Source organism: Phoenix dactylifera, chromosome 2, assembly GCF_009389715.1.
Source record: "Phoenix dactylifera cultivar Barhee BC4 chromosome 2, palm_55x_up_171113_PBpolish2nd_filt_p, whole genome shotgun sequence".
In the NCBI taxonomy this organism is placed as follows: Eukaryota; Viridiplantae; Streptophyta; class Magnoliopsida; order Arecales; family Arecaceae; genus Phoenix; species Phoenix dactylifera.
In genome coordinates, this window is record NC_052393.1 from 18,033,311 (window position 1) to 18,059,107 (window position 25,797).

General features: G+C 57.1%; 1 protein-coding gene across 1 annotated transcript; it reads right to left on the bottom strand.

Moving 5' to 3' along the window:
- Positions 1-268: 268 nt before the first annotated feature.
- Positions 269-2,561, bottom strand: LOC103717739 (9-cis-epoxycarotenoid dioxygenase NCED6, chloroplastic-like). The gene has a single exon (XM_008806233.4). The coding sequence runs from the start codon at positions 2,284-2,286 to the stop codon at positions 535-537; it is 1,752 nt and encodes a 583-aa protein (XP_008804455.3). The 5' UTR covers positions 2,287-2,561; the 3' UTR covers positions 269-534.
- Between the last annotated feature and the right edge of the window lie 23,236 nt (positions 2,562-25,797).

Here is a 25,797-nt window from a genome sequence, read left to right on the forward strand (position 1 = left end):
TATTCTGCAAAATATCATTAAAAATACATGAGCGCTGTAGCTGCCTCGACACCCCCTACTATGTTGGATAGATAGAATAAAAAAAAACTTGCTGCAGGAAATACTTCTCCGTAGGTTGTCGCGTCTCCAGATTTGAGATCGTTGCGCTCCGAAATATTTGGACACGAAATAAAACAAAATCAGGATATGATCTCTAATCTCCTAATAAAAACATATTTTTTTTATAATAAAAAGAAAAAAAAAAAGTTCTCAAGCAAGGAAAGACATGTCGGCAAAGCAAAATTAATTAACTAGTACGTTTCTTATCAAGCCCAAAAAAAAAAAAACATTAACAACCACGTGAGGCAAAACGTACATGCGGGAAGAGTACCTAAACACGGACACCAAACGGACTGACACTGTCCCGGGCCCACATTGTCTCCGTCGACCATTCTTATCTATAATCTCACGATAAAGATAAAACAAAACCCGGTTTATTCCTGTGTTATGCAAAGCGGTTTTCCCTGAACCGTACTACCCTTCAGCTGCACGTAATCACGAGGCCACTCGCTGCCGAAGGAGCTCCGTCGACCTCACGAAAGTGCCGTGGAAACCGTACGGCACCCTCGACGGCAACCTCACCGCCGCCTCCTGCTCCATGTTCTTTCCGTTTACAATCACCAGCTCTGACTCCTCCTTCCCCTCGTCCCGCACGAACCCCACCACGTACCCCTCGTCCTCCTCCTGCTCGCCCCTCGACCGGACCTGAACAAACGTCGGCTCGCCCCCGAACCGTCCCTCCCCGTACTCGAACCGCCTCACATCCCCGGTTTCCAGGTCCACCTTCGCCACCCCGCAGCATCTCGGCCACGGTTCCGCTATCGCCAGGTAAGCGAACCGGGTTCTCCTCCCGAGCCGGTTTCGGTTTACCTGGCCCGCCTCCAGGTTCACACCGGGCGCGATCTCCCTCCGGCTCGACTCCCCGGTCTCCAGGTTTAACCGGATCTCCGACAGCACGCTCCGCATTGGCTCCTCCTTGTCCGAGAAAATCGTATCCGGCGGCGACATGCATGATCCGATGATCACCACCATCCGTTTCCCGTCTCTAGATTGCTCTTCCCATGCGTTCCATAAGTGGAAGCAGAAGCAGTCAGGCACGTCGATCCACTGGATGTTCGACTCATCCGTGGCGTACTTGGGCAGTACGCCGAACCTTGGTGTCTTCCGGTGGTCGCACCGGACCGGCGATTCGCCGTGCAACATCCTGCATAGCTCGAACACGACCTGCTGATCGGGAATTACGGCGTAATTCTCCGTGATCGCGAAGTCGTGGATCATGGTCGGCTGTCGGAGGGTGATTGCGACGTCGGGCGACTTTGCACCGGTGACAGGGTCCACCCGAAAGTACTTGAGGAAGGGCTTGCGGATGATGTTGTAGCTGAGGGCGTAGAGCTCGCCGGTCGCCGGGTCGATCTTCGGATGGGCGATCATCGGCGAATCAAGCTGGCCGGCGAAGTCGAACCGCCCGACGGTCTCGAGGTCGCCGCCGGGGGTGAGGCGGACGTGGTACGGCATGTCGTCCTCCGACATGGCGAGGAGGCGGCCGCCGAAGTACACCAGGCCGGCGTTGGCCACGCCGATGCCCCATGTGGGGTCCACGATCCCGGCGGCGGCTCGGAGGTAGAATAACAGAAGCCGGCCGATCCCCGAGTGGCCGTGGAGCTCGCCGATGGCCTTGGGAAAGACGGCGCGCCCGAGAGCCGCCTCCTGAGAGAGCCGGCTCGTGCGGGTGAACCGGCAGGCGTACGACGCCTTGTCGGGGCCCAAAAGGGTGACTGCATGAATCATGCCGTCGCCGTCGAAGAGGTGGTGCCCGCCGGAAGGCGGGAACATCGGGTTGGCCCCATTGCGGAGGTAGACACCATAAAGCTCCGAAGGTATACGGCCAACCACTTCAAGCCCGTACCGAGGTGGCGACTCCGGCACCGGAGCGAAATTGCCGGAGATTTGGACGGCGGGGTCAGCAGACCTCGGGAGAGGGCCCTTCTTCTCCAATTCTACGACGAAATTGCTCTCTATTGCATCAAGGGCAGAAGCTATAAGCTTTTGTACAGGCTTCAGCGGAGGAGAGCTAGTAGTAGTCACTGGAGGTGGAGGCAAAGGTAGAGGTTTTGGCCTTTCCAAAGGATGTGGTGCCGTTGGCTTGGCAGACCTCGTGGTGATCAACTCTCCAGGAACGGTCTTCTTATTCGCAGGGATAACAATCTTGCATGTTGTAGTAGCAGCAGCAGATGAAGAAGATAGCATGTTTGGAGCTGCTCCGTTAGCAGGAGGCGAAAAGATAGGGTTAGTGGAAGTGGAGTGAGTTCCGAGCCTTGGATGGAAGAGAAAGGTAGCGTTCGCGGAGAGAGCTGACGCTAGCTAATAGTGCTACTGTTAGTACTGTGTATAGCTTAGGTTGTCAGGGTGCTACCAGTATTTATTTACGGAAAGGGCGAACTGCAGGGGTAGGGATTCCAGCTTGCATGAGGTACGGTGATGAAACGTGGCTTAACGAAGGTAGAGGAATGGTCGAATTGTGCGACCGCCCGCGCGCGCGCCCGCGTGTGAGGGAGGGAGAGGGTCACGTGGCGGCACGGGGGAGTAGAGGAGTGTGCTGGGACGGTGGGGGGTGGTTGTGGGAGACGACGTCTCGGTAGTGACGGAGGAGAGGGGTCGAGTCCGTTCCGCGGGGGGCTTTAAGAATTAATCTTCCTTCGCGCGAATCCACCGTCGATCGCCTCGGCATCCGTTCAGAAGAATGATTGATGGGGTTCGGAGTGCTTTCAGATCTGTGTGGTGCATAATCCAACGGTGCATTCGTCGCGGGAGCCCCTACCCTTCCCGGAAGCCCGCGCGGGGCTTCGAAGCCGACCGACCGCCTCCGGTTTCCGAGCCGCTAGCCGCTTGTTTTGCCCGGGCCCAGTTCCTTTCATAGCTCCCCGTTCGGAGGCCCAGGTGTCGACAGCCGGGCAGCGGGTCCGTGGCGGGCGCTGGAGAGAGCCACGTCACGGTGACAAGTGGGCGCTGCCCGAGGCTTCGGTCTGGACGGGACCGCCCTGGTCTCTTTTAAGTTTTAACGTATACCATCAGCTCCTTGTCAGGCGGGTCCCAGCAATCAAGCACCGATGATCACTGGATGGATGGTGGTGATGGTTCAGGATGGACATGTTCATATCGCTAATATCACTAATTCAGTAACTACAAGCTAACATCGACCGACCCCCGAAATAATATTAAAACCGGCTGAGATCCAAAATAAAAAGCTACAAGCTAATGGATGGTGAAGATGTCGGAGCATGACTGGATGAAAATCTGATCTGAAATAAAGATTTTTTGCCTGAGCTTTCCTGATGGAAAACTCGGTGCTCAAGTTAGTCGGGAAGAAGTAGTGAAAAAAGAGAAAAAAATAGAGTCGGAAGAAAAATTTATCCGAAAATTTTCCAGTTTTTTCAGTTTAGGGGATGGGTTGGTGCCCGATGAGATCAAGGAAGATCGGCCTCCGGCCCGCACGTCCAGCGCTACGAAGGAATCTGTCGCCTTCTGATCTTGTCCCCGTACACTTTGAAGGGAGCTTTATAGTCTCTTTCCAACGCATAGTTTTGCCCCGTAAAAGATGTCTCTAAAGAGAAAGGGTAGCCCCCCTCCATTTAAGGAACATACCTCCCCGCTATTTAGTCGATGTGGGAATAAGTCCAGGCCCATTTATTCCCACAACAATGCTCATTACCAAAATTAATGTGGTAAGAATGACAGCACGATAACAGCTCGTCATGCAATAACTGTATGGTAACAGCTTTCCGCATGATGATAAGTATGTCGATCGTATAATTACGGCCGGGCTTATGTAAGCGCTGGCGATTACAGCCATGTTACTAATGAGCATTAATCTTCTAACAGTCTTTAATGGGATATGTGGCATTTTTTTATTGCATAATTAAAACGGAATTGCATTTTGTCAAACATCGAGATAAATTACTTGAGACCATATTGAGATTAGAAACTTCAATTTGTCCTAAGATCAGATTGGCCAATACTCTCAATATCATTATCAAAAAAAAAAAAGAAGAAAGAAATAAAACACAGGGTGCACGAAACTCGGGCGCCCCACGGATCAAATTAACTATTTAATGAATGATCATATTTGAGTCTGAATTTTTAGTCTGCCTCAAAAAAAAGTTAGGTTCGGGTATTATATGGTGTTCCTGTATTCATAGGGATGACAAAATATGATCCGACCCACCAACCCGACTCGTATTCGACCCGCCATCAACAAGTTGGGGTTTGGTCTAAATAGGTTCGGATCGTAAACATGTTGACCTATTTAACTCATTTATTAATTAGATTGAATATATATTTTAGATGTCTGACTTGTTTAACCCATTTAACCCGTTTAATATATGGGTCGGGTTGGATCAGACAGAGCCGGCCCAAGCCTCGGCCCAAATAAAAGCCTCCCCCTCCAGCGTAGGCTCGTAGGCTACCTACGCTGATTTAATGAGATGGGACGTGTCGGCAAGCAAAGCAGGTAGGACAGGAGCAGCGGAAGATGAGGGAGGGGTCGACCTTGTTCTTGATCTTGATCAGGGCAACGAGGACTATGGGGCCGAAATCGGCGAGATTGATCTCGTAATTCTGGAGTTGGGGCTTGGAGGGATCATCGAGGTTCCAGCGGTAGATGGAGAAGGTCCTCATCCACTTCGGCTAGGCAGACGGGGGCTTGGATTGGGAGGAGTGGGCCTGCGCCAGGACCAGTCGCACTGCCGTGGACGAGGCGGCAATGGGGAGCAGTGGATGGGTCAGGACAAGGCAGTGGGCGGTGGCGAAGGAGCCGCGGTGGAGGAGAAATCTTGCGGCCACCATGGAGCTGAGGAGCAAGACGAAAGAAAAGGAACAGAGAAATTAGAAAGAAGGGAAGAGAAACTGTGAGTCGTATTTCTCTCAATCTCTTCATTTCAAACCAACAGGCACCCTCTCTCTCTTGCCAAAGCCCCAACCTCTCGACATCTCTCTCTTACCGAAAGGAACCCAAGGTCCCGAACCCCCCACCTCTCTCTCTCTCCGTCGAAACCCTCCCAACCTCTCCACATCTCTCTCTTGTCGAAAAGAACCCCAAGGTCCCCAACCCCCCACCTCTCTCTCTCTCTCTCTCGCCAGAAGGAACCCCACCCTCCTATCTTTCTCTCTCTTGCCAGAAGGAACCCCAGTGGATGACGGCGACAGCAAGCCGAGGAGCGCCGATAAGCTCCCCGATGGGGAGGATGAGGGAAGCACTGCGCCCCTTTTGGAAAAGGTCGGCATCTTCTATTTTCTTTCTGGTTATTTACAGTAATGTTTGGTTAAACGGATCAGAAAAATATAAACCTGAATCCGACCTGTTTAATCAACCTATTTATTAAACAGGTTAAACGAGTCGGGTCGGATTATCTGTTTATTAAACATGATAGGTTCGGGTTGTAATTTTTACCTGTTTAATAAATAGGTCGAGTTCAAGTTTATGCTTTTCTGACCCGTTTAATATCTAACTCGACCTGATTATGTCCGATCCGACCCGATTCCATCCCTATGTATTCATACACACTCTACAGCAAAAAGAACGGAAAACTTTCACTCTTGGAGTTGTTGGAATGCTTGATGCTAAGCCAATATGATAAAACTATCTTCGTACACTAACATGTGCTTCACAATATTTTCCTTCTAACAATATTCTGAGGCCATATATTTCCATGTCATGCGGAACTAAGGTGGCAGGAGACATCTTTGCTTAGGGAGATCGACATATCCAATAAAAAAACTTAGAATAGCTAGTGTGCAACATTTATTTTATTGGCATGACATTTATTTATTAGAATGATTCTTTAACTGATTATCTAGAAATAATTCTTTAGGTCTTTCTAGTATCACTTATGTTGGGGGAAAAACCCCAAGTCATACCGTCACGGAGGCGCTCGGCCAACGGGCGCCGGCCAGAAAGGCGCTCGGCCAAAGAGTGCCAACCGGAAAGGCGCTCGACCGAAGAGTGCCGACCAGCAGGGTGCTCGGCTAGAGAGCACCGACCAGAGAGAGCGCCAAGAAGAGGCGCCCAACCAAAATGACCAAGTAGGGATGCTCGGCCAGAAAGGCGCTCGACCGAAGAGTGCCGATCAGCAGGGTGCCCGGCTAGAGAACGTCGACCAGAGAAAGCGCTTGCCTAAAGAGCGCCGACCAGGAAACCAACCAAAGAGCGCAAGTAAAGACGCTCGCCCAAAGGGCGCCGAGCAGAAGTACAATGAAGCAACCCCGCCACAGGGCGCCCCATTGGGCGACCAGCTCGGCTCGGCACCCCTGCCGAGCCGATTGCCTTGGACCAAATGTTCAACTTCCGCCTAACCCTCTAAGCCTGAAGGACCTGACAACTCCACTACAACCTGCCGCTATCTCCAAGCCATCAAGGCATAAGATCTCCGCAGGTATTCGGCACGACCTGCCATTAATGCGTGAGACCCCCTCGAGTCTCCGATGCACTCAATCATTTAATGAACACGGCTCAAGGCGATCTCCGGATCACTGAACCATCAAAGCGTATGGCTCTCCCTGACCGCCGGTTCACTCGGTAATAAATGCACTTACCATCCACGGACCCCAGGCCTACCACGGCCGGCGGTTCAACCACCCCAACAGGTCCGATCGACCGTGACAACTCCCTGGTTCCGGTCTGATTCGACCTTATTTTCCACCACGCCATTAATGGGCCAAATCGTGCCCAATTATTACAAAACAGGACAAACCTCCTGTCACCTCCCAGGTAACAAAAATCCTCCTATAAAAGGAAATCTGGAGGGAAAAAGGAGAAAAAAAATCCGAAGCTGGAGAGAATCCTCCTGGACCGGGTGGAGAGAAGTAAACAACACAGACAATTGAGGAAACTGATCCTCTTGATCTTATCCAAATATTCTCTCTGTCTCCTCCACATACTCTCTTCCCTGCTCTCTCCACATATTTTCCCCCTCTGACTTAAGCATCGGAGGGCCGGCGCCGGAGAGCCCGGCCACCGGTTTTCTTGCAGGACTTACGCCCCCCAGGAGGACGCCACCCGCCGGCACGCCATCGACCACCGCTCCTACGGCGGACTTGCACCCCTCCAGGAGGACGCCACCAGCCGGCGCACGGTCATCCACTATCCCTGCGGCGGAGCCCCTCCTTCCCCTGGCTTCGTGGCGGCCCCCGGGTCCAATTTCCAGCAACAGCTGGCGCTAGAGGAAGGGCCCGAGTTCGCTGCCATGAAGCTAAGAAGCAAAGGGGCTTCCAACGCCTCTCGACGTCCTCCACCAAGTCCAGAACGTTCCGTTCGGAACTCACCACCTCCGGTCGAGTCAGCGCCTCAAGTTCGACCGGAGCAGTTTGATGCCCTGGCGCAGCAAGTGCAGGCGTTGGCTACCGCCGTCCAAAGCTTGCAACCCAGGGGCATTCCAGCGGCACCGCCTCCTCCGGCTCCAGTTCAACCGGAGCCTCCTACAAGCGGACTTCCCCTTCGAGGTCAGGACTCCCAAGTCCGGGCCTCCCTCTGGAGAGAGCACCCAGCCAGGGGCCACGAAGGCTGGCCACAGCCTTCAGAAGCTGAGTCGGTTCCAGGGCAACCTGCGCTCGAACGAACCGCTGCAGCAATCCTCCAGAATGATGAACTCGACAAGAAGGTCGAGAAGTTGGAGCGCCAAATCCAGGCACTCCACGGAAGGAAGTCGGGGCGTGATGGTGATTTTGAGTTTACTACGAAGTCGCCCTTCTCCCCGGAGATTGAAGATGAACCGGTTCCGCTACGGTTCAAGATGCCCCAGGTGGAGCCCTACAATGGCAAGGCTGATCCCCTTGACCACCTGGAAAGTTACCGGGTCTTAATGGCCCTACAAGGAGCCTCGGAGGCCATGATGTGCAAAGCTTTTCCGGCGACACTCCGAGGGCCAGCCCAAATTTGGTTTACCGGGCTGAAGCCGAGTACTGTCTCTTCCTTCGAGCAGCTTGGCAGACAATTTGCTGGCAACTTTGCCGCCAGCCAACCCCAGCGGCGGACGTTCGACTCCCTCCTAGACATTAAACAAAAGGAGGGAGAATCCTTCAAGGAGTACTTGGACCGGTTCATCGCCGCAACATGGGAGGTCCGGGAGCTTGACCAGTCCATCGCCATGTCAGCACTGAAGACTGGAGCCCGGTCTTACAGATTCCTCTTCTCGATTGAGAAGAATTTCCCCGCGGACCTCACTGAAATGTTCGCTCGGGCGCGGAAATACGCCAAGGCGGAAGAAGCCGTGGCAGCTAGGCGGGGCGGAACCGAGCAGAACTCCAAGAAGAGACGCCGCGAGGAGCGCGGCCAGCCCAGAAGCCCGTCTCCGCGGCGAGCTAAGAATCTGCCCCGCCCAAAGAGTCCACCCCGGTTGAGGGGACCGCCACAGCAGAGGTCACCCCTCCGCCCGAAGTTCCCACTGCAGGCCCGTGCACCCGAAGGGAGGTATGAAAGATACACTCCCCTCAACGCTCCTCGGGCTGAAATCCTCATGGAGATTGGGAGTCGGGATCACATCCGGCTCCCACCTCCGAAGCCAGACACCAGAATCCGGCGTGATCCCCGGAAGTATTGCCGCTTCCACCGGGATCACGGACATGATACCGAGGAGTGTTACCAGCTCCGAAATGAGATCGAAGCACTCATCCGCCGAGGGGTGCTCGATCGATTCGTGCAAGGCCGGCGTGAAGAGAAGCGGCCAGCCGAAGGAGCAGCACAGCCTGAAGGCTCGAATGCCAACAGGCCCATCGCCGGCGTCATCAACACTATCCGAGGCGGGGCCTCGGCTGGAGAAGCTTCGGAGGAAGAAACCTCCTCAAAGCGCCTGCGCGCCTCTGAAGCCATCTCCTTTTCAGACGACGACCTAGAGGGAGTCGAAACTCCCCACGATGATGCCGTGGTCATCTCCATGATTATAAATAGATTCGATGTAAAACGCATCTTAGTTGATAATGGAAGCTCGGCGAATGTTTTGTACTTTGGTGCATATTGTAAAATGGGGATGACCAAAGAACAGCTGCGGAGGATGAATGCCCCGTTAGTTGGATTTACTGGGGATTCAGTCCCAGTAGAGGGCGAGATCGACCTTTTGGTCACAGCCGGGCTCGCCCCCCGCGAAAGTACTGTGGGGATGAGCTTCCTCGTGATACGCCTTCCCTCGGTCTACAATGCCATCCTCGGAAGGCCAGGCCTCAACGCCCTCCGAGCGGTGGTCTCAACTCGCCACTTGCTTATGCGATTCCCCACCAGCCAGGGAGTCGGCGAAGTTCGAGGGGACCAAATGGTGGCAAGGCGATGCTACCTGGCGACCCACGAGGCAAGACGATCAGCCGAGGTGCCTGCCTCAACAACTGACCAGCCCACAACTGAGGCTATGAAGGCACGGGTCAACCCCCAGAAAGAGCGGGTAGAGCCTGGTGAGTTACTGATCCAAGTTCCCTTACGAGAAAACTTTCCCGAGCTAACCGTGCAGGTCGGCTCCGGCCTCGACGAGCACGAGAGGGGTTGCCTCGTCAACTTCCTGCGAGACAACATGGATGTTTTCGCATGGTCGCCTGCAGACATGCCGGGGATAGATCCCGAGATCATGGTCCACCGGCTCCAAGTAAAGCCAACCAGCAAGCCCGTGCGGCAGAAGAAGCGAGGCGCTGCCCCTGAACGACAGCAAGCAGCAGCCGAGGAGGTCAGCAAACTCCTTGAGGCCGGCTTCATCCGGGAGATAGCCTACCCGGAGTGGCTCGCCAATGTGGTCCTCGTCAAGAAAGCCAGCGGAAAGTGGCGTATGTGCGTGGACTACACCGACCTGAATAAAGCCTGCCCGAAGGACAGCTTCCCACTTCCCAGCATCGACCAGCTCGTGGACTCCACCTCGGGTCACGAGCTGCTGGCATTCATGGACGCCTTTTCCGGATACAACCAGATCCGCATGGCGCCAGAAGATGAGGAGAAGACAGCCTTCATCACCGACGGAGGAACCTACTGCTACAAGGTGATGCCATTCGGCTTAAAAAATGCCGGGGCAACTTATTAAAGACTGGTCAGCCGGATCTTCAAAGACCAAATAGGCCGAAACATAGAGGTCTACATGGATGACATGCTGGTGAAAAGCAAGGTGGCGCAAGACCATATAGCCGACCTCAGGGAAGCATTCTCCACACTCTGAAAGTACCGGATGAAGCTTAATCCAGCCAAATGTGCATTCGGGGTCACCTCCGGCAAATTCCTCGGCTTCATCATTACACAATGAGGAATTGAGGCCAATCCAGAGAAGATCCGAGCCCTCCAAGGGATGACGCCTCCTAGGACGGTCAAGGAGGTACAGCGGCTCACGGGCCGAGTGGCAGCCCTCGGGAGATTCATCTCCCGCTCGGCCGAGCGCTGCCTTCCATTTTTTGCAGCCCTCAAGAAGCCAAAGAACTTCTTGTGGTCGGACGAGTGCCAGCAATCTTTTGAAGAGCTCAAGCGCCTACTGGCTTCCCCTCCCCTGCTCACGAAGCCTCAACGGGGTGAGCTCCTCTACTTATATCTAGCTGTCTCCCCTGTTGCAGTAAGCTCGGTCCTGGTCCGAGAGAAGGGCAAACTCCAGAAGCCAGTATATTATACCAGCCGGGTCTTGAGGGACGCCGAGACCCGATACTCCAAGCTTGAGAAGACTGCCTATGCTTTGGTCATCTCGGCTCGGAGGCTCCGACCCTACTTCCAAGCTCATACAGTGGCTGTGCTGACCGACCAGCCGGTCAAGCAGATCCTACAGAAATCAGATCGTGCGGGTCGGATTACCAAATGGGCCATCGAGCTCGGGGAATTCGACATCAAGTACCGACCCAGACCGGCGATCAAAGCACAAGCGCTCGCAGACTTTATCGTCGAGTGCACTATACCAGATGAGGCCAAGCCCGAGCCCGAGCCACCCACGGAGCAGACCCCAAGTTTGACATGGACTCTGCATGTCGATGGCTCTTCAAACTCGGGGGGTAGTGGAGCAGGATTCATCCTCACCAGCCCGGAGGGGGTGGTCGCCGAGCAAGCCTTGCGCCTCGAGTTTCCCGCTTCAAATAATATAGCGGAGTATGAGGCACTTGTCGTCGGGCTCAAGCTAGCCAAAGAGCTAGGAATAAAGGAGTTGAAGGCCTTCAGTGATTCTCAGCTCGTCGTCAACCAAATTGTGGGCGACTTCGAAGCCAGAGACCCGACCATGCAGAAGTATCTTCAGAAGGTACGGGATCTCGCCTCGACCTTGGAATCCTTTCATATTCAACATATTGCCAGGTCGGAGAATCTTAGGGCCGACCAGCTATCAAAGCTGGCGTCCTCTCGCATGAGCGAGCTTCCCAAAGAGGCGGTACTGGAATATCTCCAAAAGCTCAGTACAGACGAGCCCGAGCAGACCCTCTGCACCGAGTTCGAGCCAAGCTGGATGGACGAGCTCACTAGCTACCTGCAAGATGAAGTCCTCCCCACTGATGAACAAGAGGCTCGCCGAATCAAGCGCCTCGCCACCCGGTACATACTGTGCGAGGGAAAGCTCTATCGGAGGTCCTTCACCTCTCCCCTCCTCAGATGCCTCCGCCCAACGGAGGCTGATTACGCCATGCGTGAAGTCCACGAAGGAATCTGCGGAAACCATCTAGGAGGGCGAGCATTGGCCCACAAAATTCTGCGCCAAGGATATTATTGGCCGACACTCCAGAAGGATGCTATGGACTTCGTCCAAAGATGTGACCGGTGCCAAAGGAACGCCAATGTTCAACGCCGGCCCTCGGCCCCTTTGACTTCTATCAGCTCCCCTTGGCCTTTTGCCCAATGGGGAATTGACATTCTTGGGCCATTTTCACTGGCCACCGGACAAAGGAAGTTTCTGGTCGTCTCCATTGACTACTTCACTAAGTGGGTAGAAGCCGAGCCCCTTGCCCGGATCACCGAGCAGAAGATGCGGGATTTCGTCTGGAAGTCCATTATCTGCAGATTCGGGCTTCCCCGCATCCTTATCTCTGACAACGGTCGCCAGTTCGACAACATCCATTTCAGAGAGTTCTGCTCCGAGCTTGGCATCGACCATCGCTTCACCTCGGTCGCGCACCCTCAGACGAACGGAGAAACCGAGGTAACAAATCGTACTATTTTGCAGGGTCTCAAAGCCAGGCTCGACAAATCCAAAGGGCAATGGGTCGAAGACCTATACAATGTCCTGTGGGCGTACCGGACTACGTTCCGCGTCCCCACCGGCGAGACTCCCTTCAACTTGACCTATGGGACGGAGGCCGTCATTCCACTGGAGATTGGACTTCCCTCTCCAAGAGTCGAGCACTACGATGCCAGCTCCAACTCTTCGCAGCTCAGAAGCAACCTCGACCTGATCGAGGAAACAAGGGAGGTCGCCCGAGTTCGTATGGCGAGGTACCAGCAAAAGACAGCCCAGTACTACAACGCGAGGGTCAAAGTCAAATCTTTCAGACCAGGGGAGCTTGTCCTCAGAAGAGCTGAAGCCTCCCGACCAACTGAGCAAGGAAAGCTGGCCCCGAACTGGGAAGAACCATACCGAGTCACGCGCATCCGCCGACCCGGGACTTATCAGCTAGAGTCCCTAGACGGGACTCTCATTCCGCGGAGCTGGAGCTCTGAAAATCTCCGCGTGTACCATCAGTAGAACCCCAAGGGGTTCCTCATTATTCGATTATTGAATTTCATTCTATGGATTTCATTTCATAATTAATTTATGATTTCCGAGCTCACCGATTCTCCTGATTATCTCATGGTGTCAGGTTTATCTCTCCTCCCCTGACCACGGTCGGGATGCCCTGCCACAACGGGATGCCCCGGTTACCGGGATGGCCCGAGACGTCGAGGTGCGGTCTTAAGTGACCAGACGAGCTCGGCTCGTTCTCCATCGGCTTCCACCGTCGAGCTCGGCTCGTGCTCCCCGACTATGAGTTGCGGTCCTCTCTGACCAGACGAGCTCGGCTCGTTCGCCTACCCTGACCACGGTCAGGATGCCCCGAGACGTCGGGATGCCCCGATTCATCGGGATGCCCTGAGACGTCAGGATGCCCCAATATATTGGGATGCCCTGCCACAACGGGATGCCCCGATCCGTCGGGATGGCCCGAGACGTCGGGGTGCGGTCTTAAGTGACCAGACGAGCTCGGCTCGTTCTCCATCGGCTTCCACCGCCGAGCTCGGCTCGTGCTCCCCGACTATAAGTTGCGGTCCTCTCTGACCAGACGAGCTCGGCTCGTTCGCCTATCCTGACCACGGTCAGGATGCCCCGAGACGTCGGGATGCCCCGATCCGTCGGAATGCCCCGAGACGTCGGGATGCCCCGGCTAAAGGGATGCTCGAGACGTCGAGATGAGTTGCGGTCCTCTCTGACCAGACGAGCTCGGCTCGTTCTCCATCGGCTTCCACCGTTGAGCTCGGCTCGTGCTCCCCGACTATGAGTTGCGGTCCTCTCTAACCAGACGAGCTCGGCTCGTTCGCCTACCCTGACCACGGTCAAGATGACCCTGGACAGGATGCCCCGAGACGTCGGGATGCCCCGGTTACCGGGATGGCCCGAGACGTCGGGGTGCGGTCTTAGGTGACCAGACGAGCTCGGCTCGTTCTCCATCGGCTTCCACCGTCGAGCTCGGCTCGTGCTCCCCAACTATGAGTTGCGGTCCTCTCTGACCAGACGAGCTCGGCTCGTTCGCCTACCTTGACCACGGTCAGGATGCCCCGAGACGTCGGGACGCCCCGGTTACCGAGATGCCTCAATACGTTGGGACGTGGTCTTCATTGACCAAACGAGCTCGGCTCGTTCTCCACCGACTTCAACCCACAAGCTCGGCTCGTTCTCCCTGCCGACGTCCTCGAGGAACGGCCCCGAGCAGAGGAGCGTCTTCGGTCGCCTCGGCGCAGGACGCACTTGGTACCAGGTACCCATTTATTTAATGTCTTCACATTATTTTATCCTTGGATTTCTCTCTGCCGACGTCCTTGAAGAACGGGCCCCGAGCAGAGGAGCGTCTTCGGTCGCCTCGGCGCAAGGACGCACTTGGTACCAGGTACCCATTTATTTAATGTCTTCACATTATTTTATTCTTGGACTTCTCTCTGCCGACGTCCTTGAGGAACGGACCCCGAGCAGAGGAGCGTCTTCAGTCGCCTCGGCGCGAGGACGCACACGGTACAAGGTACCCATTTATGCTTTCACATTAATGTTTTTACATTATCTATTGTCCTCGGATCTCTGCCGACGTCCTCAAAAAATGGACTCCGAGCAGAAGAGCATTTTCAATCGCCTCGGCGAAAGAATGCTCACGACACCCAACTACTATACTACGGTGAATCCTTGTCACGAGCTGACGAGTATTCAACCCAATTGGTGGGAAAGAATCTGGTCCGCCCTGGTAACTCGAGGCTCGGACCCAAAGTTCACTAACTTCGTTAAAATTTAAGTCCCAGAGGCCGCCTTAGGGCTTGGTCGAATTCTGGACTAAGCTCGGAAAGACTCTCCGAGACCAAATCCCTTGGCATAAGCGTTGAAAGACCGAGCAGCGGAGCTCGGCAAGCCGAACCTAAAAGCCCTGTGGCGGGTAAAAGCTGAGGCCCTAGAGCCCACATCCTCGGAACCTAAAACGGATCCGAGCAGAGAAACTTGGACTACAATAGGCGAGTTTCCAAAGAAGATATTCATTCCAAAAAGCCCGTAGGCTAAGTACGAAAATTCGGGTTTGGCCCTTACAAGTATGGGGGGCCATCCCGATTTAAACAAAATAAAGCAAAAATTACACTAAGATTCGAGCTCGACCACTTCGGCTTCAGCAGTGCCAGGAGTGGTTGGCTCAGCAGCCGGGACCCCCTCGGTGGCCTCGGCAGCGATAGGAGTAGCCTCGGAGGCGACCTCGATCACTTCGGGGACGGCTACGGCCGCTTCGGTCCCCGGAGTTTCTGCCTCCGCAGCTGGCCCTTCGACCCCTGCTCCCGGCTGGAGCAGGTTTACATCAAAATCCGGAAGGAGCTGCCGCAGTTGGTTGCGGAAATCCCGGAAGCCTTGGATTAGCCCATTCACGCCCTCCTCTTCTAGGAGATCGCGAAACTCCGCCGATTCGCGGAAGAGCCTCACTGAGTTCTGAGTCTGCTCTCGAGCCTCGAGCTCCCAGGCTTCATGATAGGCGGCCTTCCGCTCAAGGTCCCTTAGCCCCCACTCGAGCTCTAAGTGGCGGCCGCGGGCATTCTCCACCTCCTGCCCGCGGGCGGCCAGCGCCTGCTCGGCCTTGGCCAGGCGGCTTTCTGCAGCACGCAGCTCGGACCTCGTCAATGCGTGCGCACCTTTCTCCTCCTCAAGCTCTGCGGTCAGAGCTCAAACTCCCTCCTCGGATGCTCCAACTTTTCCTTCGAGCACCTGACGTTCGGCCTCGGCGGCTTGGTACTTCGCCTCGGCGGCTAGGTACCTCGCCTGGGCCTCGTCGTAACTGCGCTGGCACCTCCGGGCCTTCTCCCGGTATTCTTGGACTAGGTGCATCAGCATCTCCGTCTCGTGCAAACGCTATAAAAGAGACGAAAAGAAAAACGTAAGGCGCCACTAGTAAAAAATCTATACAGATTACACAGGAGGAAAATTTTACTTACCCGAACGGCGTTGCAGCGAGTAATGTCCATGAAAGCATTGTAGCTCATGGACTGCATCGCGGCCTGGTCAGCCGGGAGCAGCGCGAGCCGAAATACTTCGCGCGCTACTCGAGGATCTTCGAGGGCTGAATCACCCTCGAACACCGACCAGGTGGGTGCAAAAGGCACCCGCTCTTCCGAGCCTGACGAACCCGGGAGGCCAGCGTCGGCTGGCCTAGGTGGAGCCAACCCCAAAGCTCCCTGACTGCTCCCTGGTTCGGAGCTAGGGGGCTGGGGTCGGACGAGCGGCCGATCTGATCGCCGCACGACTATAGCGGGCCGTGCAAGCACGGGACCCGCGGATCTCCTCCCCTGATCGGCAACTGAAGCATCCTGCCGACCAAGAACTTGCGCTAAAGGCGCCGGGCACGGGGGCGCCCCTGAGGCTCCCCTGGAGCCCGAGCCCCCGGAATCCGCGCCGTCCCCCCGACCAGCATCGGGGCGCGCGGGGCGAGAAGGGCCCGCCTCGGGATGTGCGGGACGAGAGGGGCCCGCCTCAGGATGCGCGGGGCGGGAAGGACCCGCCTCGGCTACTGCCGCCGCCGAGGGAGTCGAGGTTGCCGAGACCTTTTGCTTCTTCCTCGGCTCGGTGGGCTCACCCGAGAGCTTGGCTGCCCTCTTCTGGTAGCGGGCGTAGAGGACCTCGCTCTTGGTCACCATCTTGGCGATGTCTGCAAAGACGAACAAAATTAGAACATTAGAACAATTAAGGAAATGAAAGAGGCATTGCTATTATCCTTACCCTGAGGACGTGCCGAGCTCAGCCCCACGTTCACCAGAGCGTCCTCGCTAATGAGGCCGTTCAGCAAGATCCCGTCCCCAAGGCCGCGGATGGTGTCGAGGGTCTCCTGCTCACGCGGAGAAAGCAGGGGGGGCCTGTTGATGGACTTAAGATGGGTAGGCCCCCACCTGGGGTCAAACCCCCAGGACCGTTCAGAGCCAAGGAAGAAGAACTTCTCCTTCCAGCCATGAATAGACGAAGGGGCACCATGGAAGAGTGGCCGACCCGCCCGAAGGGCGATGTAAAGCCACTCCCCGTCTCCCGGATTCGACTTAAAGATAAAAAGTCGCCGGAAAACGTTAACAGAGTTTGGAATCCCCTGCAGTAAACACAGTGACAGGAAACCCATCACTGTCCTCCAAGCATTCGGAGTGAGTTGCGCCGGGACCAACCGGCATACTGTCAGCAACTCATTCACGAAGCTGTGAAGAGGAAATCGGAGGCCGGCCCAGAGTGACTCCTGGTGCACTCCGATCCGGCCTACCGGAGGATCAGTTATCCGATCCCTTCGCCTGGCGGGTTCCAAACGGAACCCCTGAAGAGGGAAAAACCACTCTTCGGTCATTTCGACCTCCAGGACGCTCATGGTGGATACGATTTCACTGGGGAGAGAACCCATTGTAGGGGAAGAAAAGGATTAAAAAAGCAAAAAGGACAACCTGGGGAAGATGCTGGAGAAAAGGGACTTCGGTCTGAGGAAGACTGGAAGAATAGAAAGCTGGAAGCAGAAAACAATAGGAAGAGGACAGAGGGCCAGGGGAGAGTTTAAATAGACCTCCCCAACGGCCCGGATCAGCGAGAAAAACGCTGTATCCTGTTTAGATGACGACGCGTGTCAGTCCAAAAGACAGAACAACGCATTTAATTAGGGCTAGCGCTTCGGACGCCGAAGCGCCCCATCGGATCGTGCGGCCCCATCATGAGCCCACGACGCGAGGACGCTTCGCAAAAAGCGTCCCAATAATGAGACTTTTCGGGAAGGAAGAGACGCCGCCTATTAAAGACACCTCAAAGCGCTTGATAATTCAAAATGCGCAATGTTGCCGGTGGTCCAAACCGAGAACGATTGGCACAGCGGTGTGAACGGGGTTCCGTTTGAGTTGCCTTGGTTGGTGTTGATTGCGCTCCACCTTCCACCGGAAAACCTGCAAGCAAGCCTCGCACCACCACTGGGGTAGTGGGGGCCCTCCGACGATCAAGTCAGAGGAGATTGGAGGAGAAGGAGAGATAATAGTAGCAAGTAAGAGAATGCTCTGGAAGTTCTTGCTTACCCCCCCCTCCTCCTCCCAGCCGCATATATACCAGGCTGGGGGGTCTTTCAGGGGGGTTCGTCATCGTGGGGCACGATGGAGCTGCCACTGACACGGCCGTTACAGGGCGTCGTGGGGCAGCGCTGGGTACGGCCATGACAGGGCGTAGTGGAGCTCCGCCTTGTACGGCTGTTACAGGGGATCGTGGAGCAGCGCCAGATACAACCGTTGCAGGGAGTAGTGGAGCAGGAGGCTGCGGCGTGCCTCTGGGGAATAGCCTGTCGTTGTCGAGAGATGTCCGACTCGGGGTCGGGCTGCGGAGCCGAAGATGTCCGACTCGGGGTCGGATTGCTGGATCAAGGGGCAGCCGACTCGGGGTCGGGCTGCGGAGCCGAAGATGTCCGACTCGGGGTCGGATTGCTGGATCAAGGGGCTGCCGACTCGGGGTCGGGCTGCGGAGCCGAAGATGTCCGACTCGGGGTCGGATTGCTGGATCAAGGGGCTGTCGTAGTCTTCCTGGGCGCGCGTGCCGGTCACGTGGGGGCATGGTGGCTAAGTTCCCCCGTAACAGTAGCCCCCCACTTCCGAGCCTGGAACCAGAAGGGGAACGGGTGAAGGGAGTGATGCTTCGAGATTGCCGCCATCCCTCGGAGAGGCGCGCGCGCTTCGAGCTCTCCGCCTTCTTTATGGCGTATGGCGGTTGTTGCTGACCTGGCAGTCTGAGGATTTCGGCGGACATCCTTCCTTAATGGCGTCGATTCGCCTTTGGGGCGCGAGCGACCCTTCGGCAGCCAGGCGTCCTCTGGCGTCACCGAGGCGTCACCCACCTTTCCGCCTATTTAACCGGGGGCCCTCCTCCGTCCGCCTTTCTCTTTACAGACATCTTCGAGTTTCTCCTTTGCGCTGTCGTCATTGCCGTCGGACTGTTCGCTTGCTCCTCCTTTGACGCTCTCGGAGCCGTTCTTCCTTCTCTTCCGGTGAGTTGCCCCATTCTTCAATTTAAGGCTCTCCATACTTTCTCCTTTTGTATTAGTGTACTCCAGTCGTTCCGGTCCTTTCCCCCTTCTTGACCCCGTCCTGACCGTAGATTCACTGGCCATTAGGGATGGGCGAAGTGAGAGCAGACCGCATTAAGTCGGAGCTGGTCGCCGAAGACCTAGATAGGTTCGTGGCTCGATACCACCTTCCCGAGGCCTGCAATGTTACGCTCCCGGGGCCTGAGGAGAGGATGTCCCATCCTCCTCCAGGGAAGGTTGCCATCAATGAGGGCATTCTTCAGGCCGGGTTCCGCTTTCTCCCCTCGGACTTAGTCGTTCAGGTGCTTCGGGGTTTAAGAGTGGCGCCGACGCAACTGGTGCCGAACTCATGGCGCGCCCTGACGGCCTTTCAGGCTCTCTGCCGCATGCACGAGGTTCCCGCCACCCTGAATGTCTTTTGGGAATGCTACGGCCTGAGCGGCCACCCCCAGGACAAAGGGTGGTGGTGCTTTGCGGCGCGGCGAGGGTGCAGCCTCGTCAAGGAGGCTCCTACCTCCATTCACGGCTGGAAGGGGCGCTTCTTTTTCGTTGACGTAGATCCCTCATGGGGAATCAGGGCGACCTGGGAGACGCCGATGAAGTCCCCGATTGGCCTATCGAGGTTGTCGAGGGAGGAATCCGATGGCGTCGCCGTCTTGAAGGGGTTGGTTGCCGAGGGCCGGCTCCCCCCGGTGGCTCGCCTTATTTTCGAGGATACCTTGGTGAACGTCGGTCTGAGCTCGGTCCCCGCTGACCGTGAGCCCGCCACCATTTCTTTTTTAGCTCTTTTCTCCTCTTTCGTCTCGTTCTTTTCTTCAGTTTCTCAACCTCCGACCACCTCGTCCTTTTTGCAAAGATCGACGACGTCATGCGGTCGGACAAGGCAACGGCTGTTGGTAGGACGTCCCTACTGGAAGCAGTCCGGAGGAAGAAACGAGCTCCTCCGAGCGGGGCCCCACCGGCGAAGAAGTCCCGCCGGCAGGCGACTCCGCCGCCGATAGACAGGTCCGGACCCACCGATCAGGGGGACGCCGCGGGCGCGGACCGGCAGTTGACGCTGTATCAGCCCTCCGATGCCGAGACTACCGTTTCTCCGGAGGCATCACCCGGGCGCGCCCGAGATGGACGGGTCGGACGTGATCGGTCCCCAGCCCAGCCTTCGACTCGGTCGGCTCCGGATGATACGAGGAGGGACGCGCCGAGGCCCCGGCCGAGCGGGACCCTGTCAATTCCAGGGGCGGTCCCCACCCCGAGCATGGTCAGCATGACTCTTCCCCAAGCGATGGGTAAGGGTAAGGCTGCAGAACCACCGTCCGACTCCGGGAAGAAGTCGGGGTCGGCCTTCACTTTCGCCGGCGCCCGAAACCTCATCGAGACGGTGCTGCTGGAGAAGGACCGCAGGCAGGTCCGGAAGATGAGGGTCCCTGACGTTGGGGCTGCCAGCTGCGTCTGTCTCATGTCGGTGAGTGTTCTTTTGGTCGCTTTCATCATTTATAGGCTCTGTTGATCCCCGCCTGACGCTCTCGTTTTTCCTATCTCTTAGCTCGCCCAGTACATGATCCGCCTGGAGGAGTGCTACGAGGAACAGGCGAGGCTTCTGGCGAGGGCCGAGAGCCGACTGAAGGCAGTAGAGGAGGGAGGTCAGGCTGCGGCGGGGAGGACGACCAGAGACCTCGAGATGAGGCTCCAGGTGGCCGAAGAGCGGGCACTCGGCTTCGTCACCCTCGAGAAGCAACTGTTGGAGGCTCAGGAGCAACTCAAGGTTGCCTCGGGTCTCGAGGGCGAGATCAAGAAGGCGGAGGAGCGGGCCGAGAAGCAGTCCCGAAAGGCTGCCGACTACCGGGAGAGGTGGGAGAAGGCCCAGCGGTCAGCCGACAACGCCCGCAACCGAACCCGGTCTCTTGAAGCCAAGCTGGGCGAATTGGAGTCGGCCTTGGAGAAGTCCCGCGCGAGCGACCAGGAGCTTCATTCGCGCCTGGAGGAGGCTGAGGCTGCTCGCATTGCTGCCGAGGCGAAGCACAAGGAGGCTCAGGCTGATCTGCTGAGGGTCTCCTCCGAGGCGGACGACCGGATTGTGGCGAAGGTCTTGGAGGCGAAAGATCAGATTATGGAGCGGGCAGAGGCGGCGCTGGCCGAGAAGAGTGCGGAAATCGGGCGTCAGGCGGTACAGGCTTATCGTCAGTCCGCCGAGTTCACCCGTGATATGTCTGAGGCAGTACAGGCCTATCGTCAGTCTGACGAGTTCGTCCGTGACATGTCGGACGCGGGGTCCGACTCCTTTATCTTAGGCTTCGAGGAAGGCCTGACAAGGGTGTCGGCTAAGTACCCCGAAATTGACCTGAGTGGGATCTCTCTTCTAGACTCCTCTCCGGCGCCATTGCCTGCTGATTCTCCAACCGCCTCCCTACCCCCTGCGGACGTGCCCGGCGTTCCCGACCCGGGGGTTCCTCCAAGCTGACCTTCTGTATTTTTGTTCTTTTCTTTGTGTGTTGGCGTTTTGCCAAGTTGTATGGGTCTCGGCCCTGAAACAATGAAAGTTAATGCAAATAGAGTTTCTTCATTTCACTTTCGTCCTTCTTCTTTTTAACTCTTGGTAGCGTCTCGCTGACTCCCGACTCTTGAAATTCTTCTGGCGCTAGGCCAGGTATCTGAGGGTTAGGCCTCAGGAAATTCTTCCGGCGCTAAGCCAGGCATCCGAGGGTTAGGCCTCAGGAACTTCTTCCGGCGCTAAGCCGGGCATCCGAGGGTTAGGCCTCAGGAAATTCTTCCAGCACTAGGCCAGGCATCCGAGGGTTAGGCCTCAGAAAATTCTTCCGGCACTAAGCCAGGCATCCGAGGGTTAGGCCTCAGGAAATTCTTCCGGCGCTAAGCCAGGCATCCGAGGGTTAGGCCTCAGGAAATTCTTCCGGCGCTAGGCCAGGCATCCGAGGGTTAGGCCTCAGGAACTTCTTCCGGCGCTAGGCCAGGCATCCGAGGGTTAGGCCTCAGAAACTTCTTCCGGCGCTAAGCCAGGCATCCGAGGGTTAGGCCTCAGGAACTTCTTCCGGCGCTAAGCCAGGCATCCGAGGGTTAGGCCTCAGGAAATTCCGCTCGTTGGTCGGCCAAGGCTGGCGCAAGCCGAGGCGACCGGTCGGGGCTTCAGGCTAGTTTGCTCCCGGGATGATCATCGGGTTAGCCTGGCATCCGAGGGCCAAGCCTCGGGAGATTCCGCTCGTTGGTCGGCCAAGGCTGGCGCAAGCCGAGGCGACCGGTTGGGGCTTCAGGCTAGTCTGCTCCCGGGATGATCATCGGGTTAGCCTGGCATCCGAGGGCCGAGCCTCGGGAGATTCCGCTCGTTGGTCGGCCAAGGCTGGCGCAAGCCGAGGCGACCGGTCGGGGCTTCAGGCTAGTCTGCTCCCGGGATGATCATCGGGTTAGCCTGGCATCTGAGGGTTGTCAGGCCTCAGGAAATTCCGCTCGTTGGTCGGCCAAGGCTGGCGCAAGCCGAGGCGACCGGTCGGGGCTTCAGGCTAGTCTGCTCCCGGGATGATCATCGGGTTAGCCTGGCATCTGAGGGTTGTCAGAACTCAGAAAATTCCGCTCGTTGGTCGGCCAAGGCTGGCGCAAGCCGAGGCGACCGGTCGGGGCTTCAGGCTAGTCTGCTCCCGGGATGATCATCGGGTTAGCCTGGCATCCGAGGGCCGAGCCTCGGAAAATTCCGCTCGTTGGTCGGCCAAGGCCGGCGCAAGCCGAGACGACCGGTCGGGGCTTTAGGCTAGTCTGCTCCCGGGATGATCATCGGGTTAGCCTGGCATCCGAGGGCCGAGCCTCGGAAAATTCCGCTCGTTGGTCGGCCAAGGCTGGCGCAAGCCGAGGCGACCGGTCGGGGCTTCAGGCTAGTCTGCTCCCGGGATGATCATCGGGTTAGCCTGGCATCCGAGGGCCGAGCCTCGGGAAATTCCGCTCGTTGGTCGGCCAAGGCTGGCGCAAGCCGAGGCGACCGGTCGGGGCTTCAGGCTAGTCTGCTCCCGGGATGATCATCGGGTTAGCCTGGCATCCGAGGGCCGAGCCTCGGGAAATTCCGCTCGTTGGTCGGCCAAGGCTGGCGCAAGCCGAGGCGACCGGTCGGAGCTTCAGGCTAGTCTGCTCCCGGGATGATCATCGGGTCAGCCTGGCATCCGAGGGCCGAGCCTCGGGAAATTCCGCTCGTTGGTCGGCCAAGGCTGGCGCAAGCCGAGGCGACCGGTCGGGGCTTCAGGCTAGTCTGCTCCCGGGATGATCATCGGGTTAGCCTGGCATCTGAGGGTTGTCAGGCCTCAGGAAATTCCGCTCGTTGGTCGGCCAAGGCCGGCGCAAGCCGAGGCGACCGGTCGGGGCTTCAGGCTAGTCTGCTCCCGGGATGATCATCGGGTTAGCATGGCATCCGAGGGCCGAGCCTCGGAAAATTCCGCTCGTTGGTCGGCCAAGGCTGGCGCAAGCCGAGGCGACCGGTCGGGGCTTCAGGCTAGTCTGCTCCCGGGATGATCATCGGGTTAGCATGGCATCCGAGGGCCGAGCCTCGGGAAATTCCGCTCGTTGGTCGGCCAAGGCTGGCGCAAGCCGAGGCGACCGGTCGGGGCTTCAGGCTAGTCTGCTCCCGGGATGATCATCGGGTCAGCCTGGCATCCGAGGGCCGAGCCTCGGAAAATTCCGCTCGTTGGTCGGCCAAGGCTGGCGCAAGCCGAGGCGACCGGTCGGGGCTTCAGGCTAGTCTGCTCCCGGGATGATCATCGGGTTAGCCTGGCATCCGAGGGCCGAGCCTCGGAAAATTCCGCTCGTTGGTCGGCCAAGGCTGGCGCAAGCCGAGGCGACCGGTCGGGGCTTCAGGCTAGTCTGCTCCCGGGATGATCATCGGGTTAGCCTGGCATCCGAGGGCCGAGCCTCGGGAAATTCCGCTCGTTGGTCGGCCAAGGCTGGCGCAAGCCGAGGCGACCGGTCGGGGCTTCAGGCTAGTCTGCTCCCGGGATGATCATTGGGTTAGCCTGGCATCCGAGGGCCGAGCCTCGGGAAATTCCGCTCGTTGGTCGGCCAAGGCTGGCGCAAGCCGAGGCGACCGGTCGGGGCTTCAGGCTAGTCTGCTCCCGGGATGATCATCGGGTTAGCCTGGCATCCGAGGGCCGAGCCTCGGGAATTTCGCTCGCTGGTCGTGCGCCTGTCGCTTGCCGCCCGACGGGATTTCTCCGTGGCCAGCTGCGATCGTGTTTCTCCTCCTCTCCAAGCGTCGCCTGGGGAACACCAGATGAGCATTAAATGCTAATTGAGGGGTTACCTGAGAAATCGGATCACCAGTTGCTGCTTGCGAGGAGTGTCAGTTAAGCGGCCGCGATACGCGCATTCTTCGAGGCGGATGCGGCCTGGGCGCGAGCGGAGATATGTGGACCTAGGGGTACAGGCCACCCGGAGTGTCCTGCACAAAGAATGCGATTAAGGAGAATAACGCTTAGGAAATCGCGGGAAGATACGCCTCGAGAGCCGGATCGGCTCCAGATTCAATGCGCCCGCATTTATTGGAGCCACCCGCATCGGAACGACCGGGGGGCCGCAGTTTGGCTATAAATATAGGTGCAGGTGCGATGGAGCCTGCCAAGCCGGAGCTGTTCAGGTTGCCATGGATCGTGGGCCTCCTCTCCGGCGCATGGTTGAGAGACCCCTACCGAAGGTACGGGAGGCGCGCCCTTCGCGACTTCCGCCAACTAGCCGTTTCATCTGGGATCAACAAGGAGGTTCTCCCCGGCGGAACTCCGCTCTAGGCGTTTCATCCGGGATCACGTCTCCCCTCCTTGAAGTTCAGCCTCCCGATTGAGCTCCGCACCAGACGCTTGATCCGGGACCGCGCCTCCATATGCTCTTCTCCCTTGTATCCCTTCTCTCCCCTAACACTAGGGAGGACCGGAATATCCCTTGGAGGTGGCGTTCCCCTGGAGGCAGCGGGAGCTTCTTCTGCGGCGGCTCCTCGTCTTTTTTGTGAGGCGTGGATGGCGCCTCTGGGTAGGAGCAGTGTGGACTTCTCCTTCGTCCACTTCTTCTTCATCCGCGCCGGCTCTTCGTCTTTTTCGTGAGACGTCGATGGCGCCTCCGGTTGGAAGCACCCACTTCCGGTGGGATTGCAGCCGCTTCGGATGGAGGTTTCGGGATCCCAGATCTTCAGCTCCTCGGAGTCTCCACCTCTTCTTTACTTTCTTTACACCCTAATTCCCCTCTGGGAATTCCTTGTAATCACACGAGCACGCCATTGTAACCAGAAATTATTGAAATGAAAAGTGATATACATTTTTGAACTGTCTTTCTGGCATTGTTGTTCTACTGGTAATACATCCGCAGGTTAGCGGAATTCCAGCTCCTTGGAATTTCTCGACCATCTAGGGCCTCCAACTGGTAGGAGCCAGGTCGGTTTACCCAGCGAACCCTATACGGGCCTTCCCAATTTGGCGCTAGCTTCCCACCTTCCGCAGGTTGAGATGCTTTAGCTCGCCTTAGCACCAGATCTCCGATTCTGAAAAGCTTCGGTCGGACCTTGGAGTTGTAATATCGGGCCACCCTCCGCTGATACATCGCCATCCGAACCTGCGCCATTTCCCTCGCTTCTTTCAAGAAATCCAGGTTCCCTCGGAGTTGCTTCGAATTGGCCTCGGGTCGGTGCGCGGCCACCCGAGGTGAGGAGAGTCCGAGCTCCACGGGGACAACGGCTTCCGTGCCATAGGTTAGGCTGAAAGGCATTTCCCCGGTAGGGGTCCGATGCGTGGTCCGATACGCCCAAAGGACATTCTCGAGTTCTTCGACCCAAGCTTGCCCCGTCCGACCGATTCGCGCTTTGATTCCTTGGAGGATTGTCCGATTTGTGACCTCGGCCTCGCCGTTGGTTTGGGGATGCGACACAGATGTGAACCGATGCTCGATCCCGAACTCCTCGCAGAAGTCACGGAAATGCTTGTTGTCGAACTGTCGACCATTATCCGAGATGAGGACCCGAGGTACCCCAAATCGGACAATGATGTTCTTCTTCACGAACTTCCGGACTTGCGCCTCCGT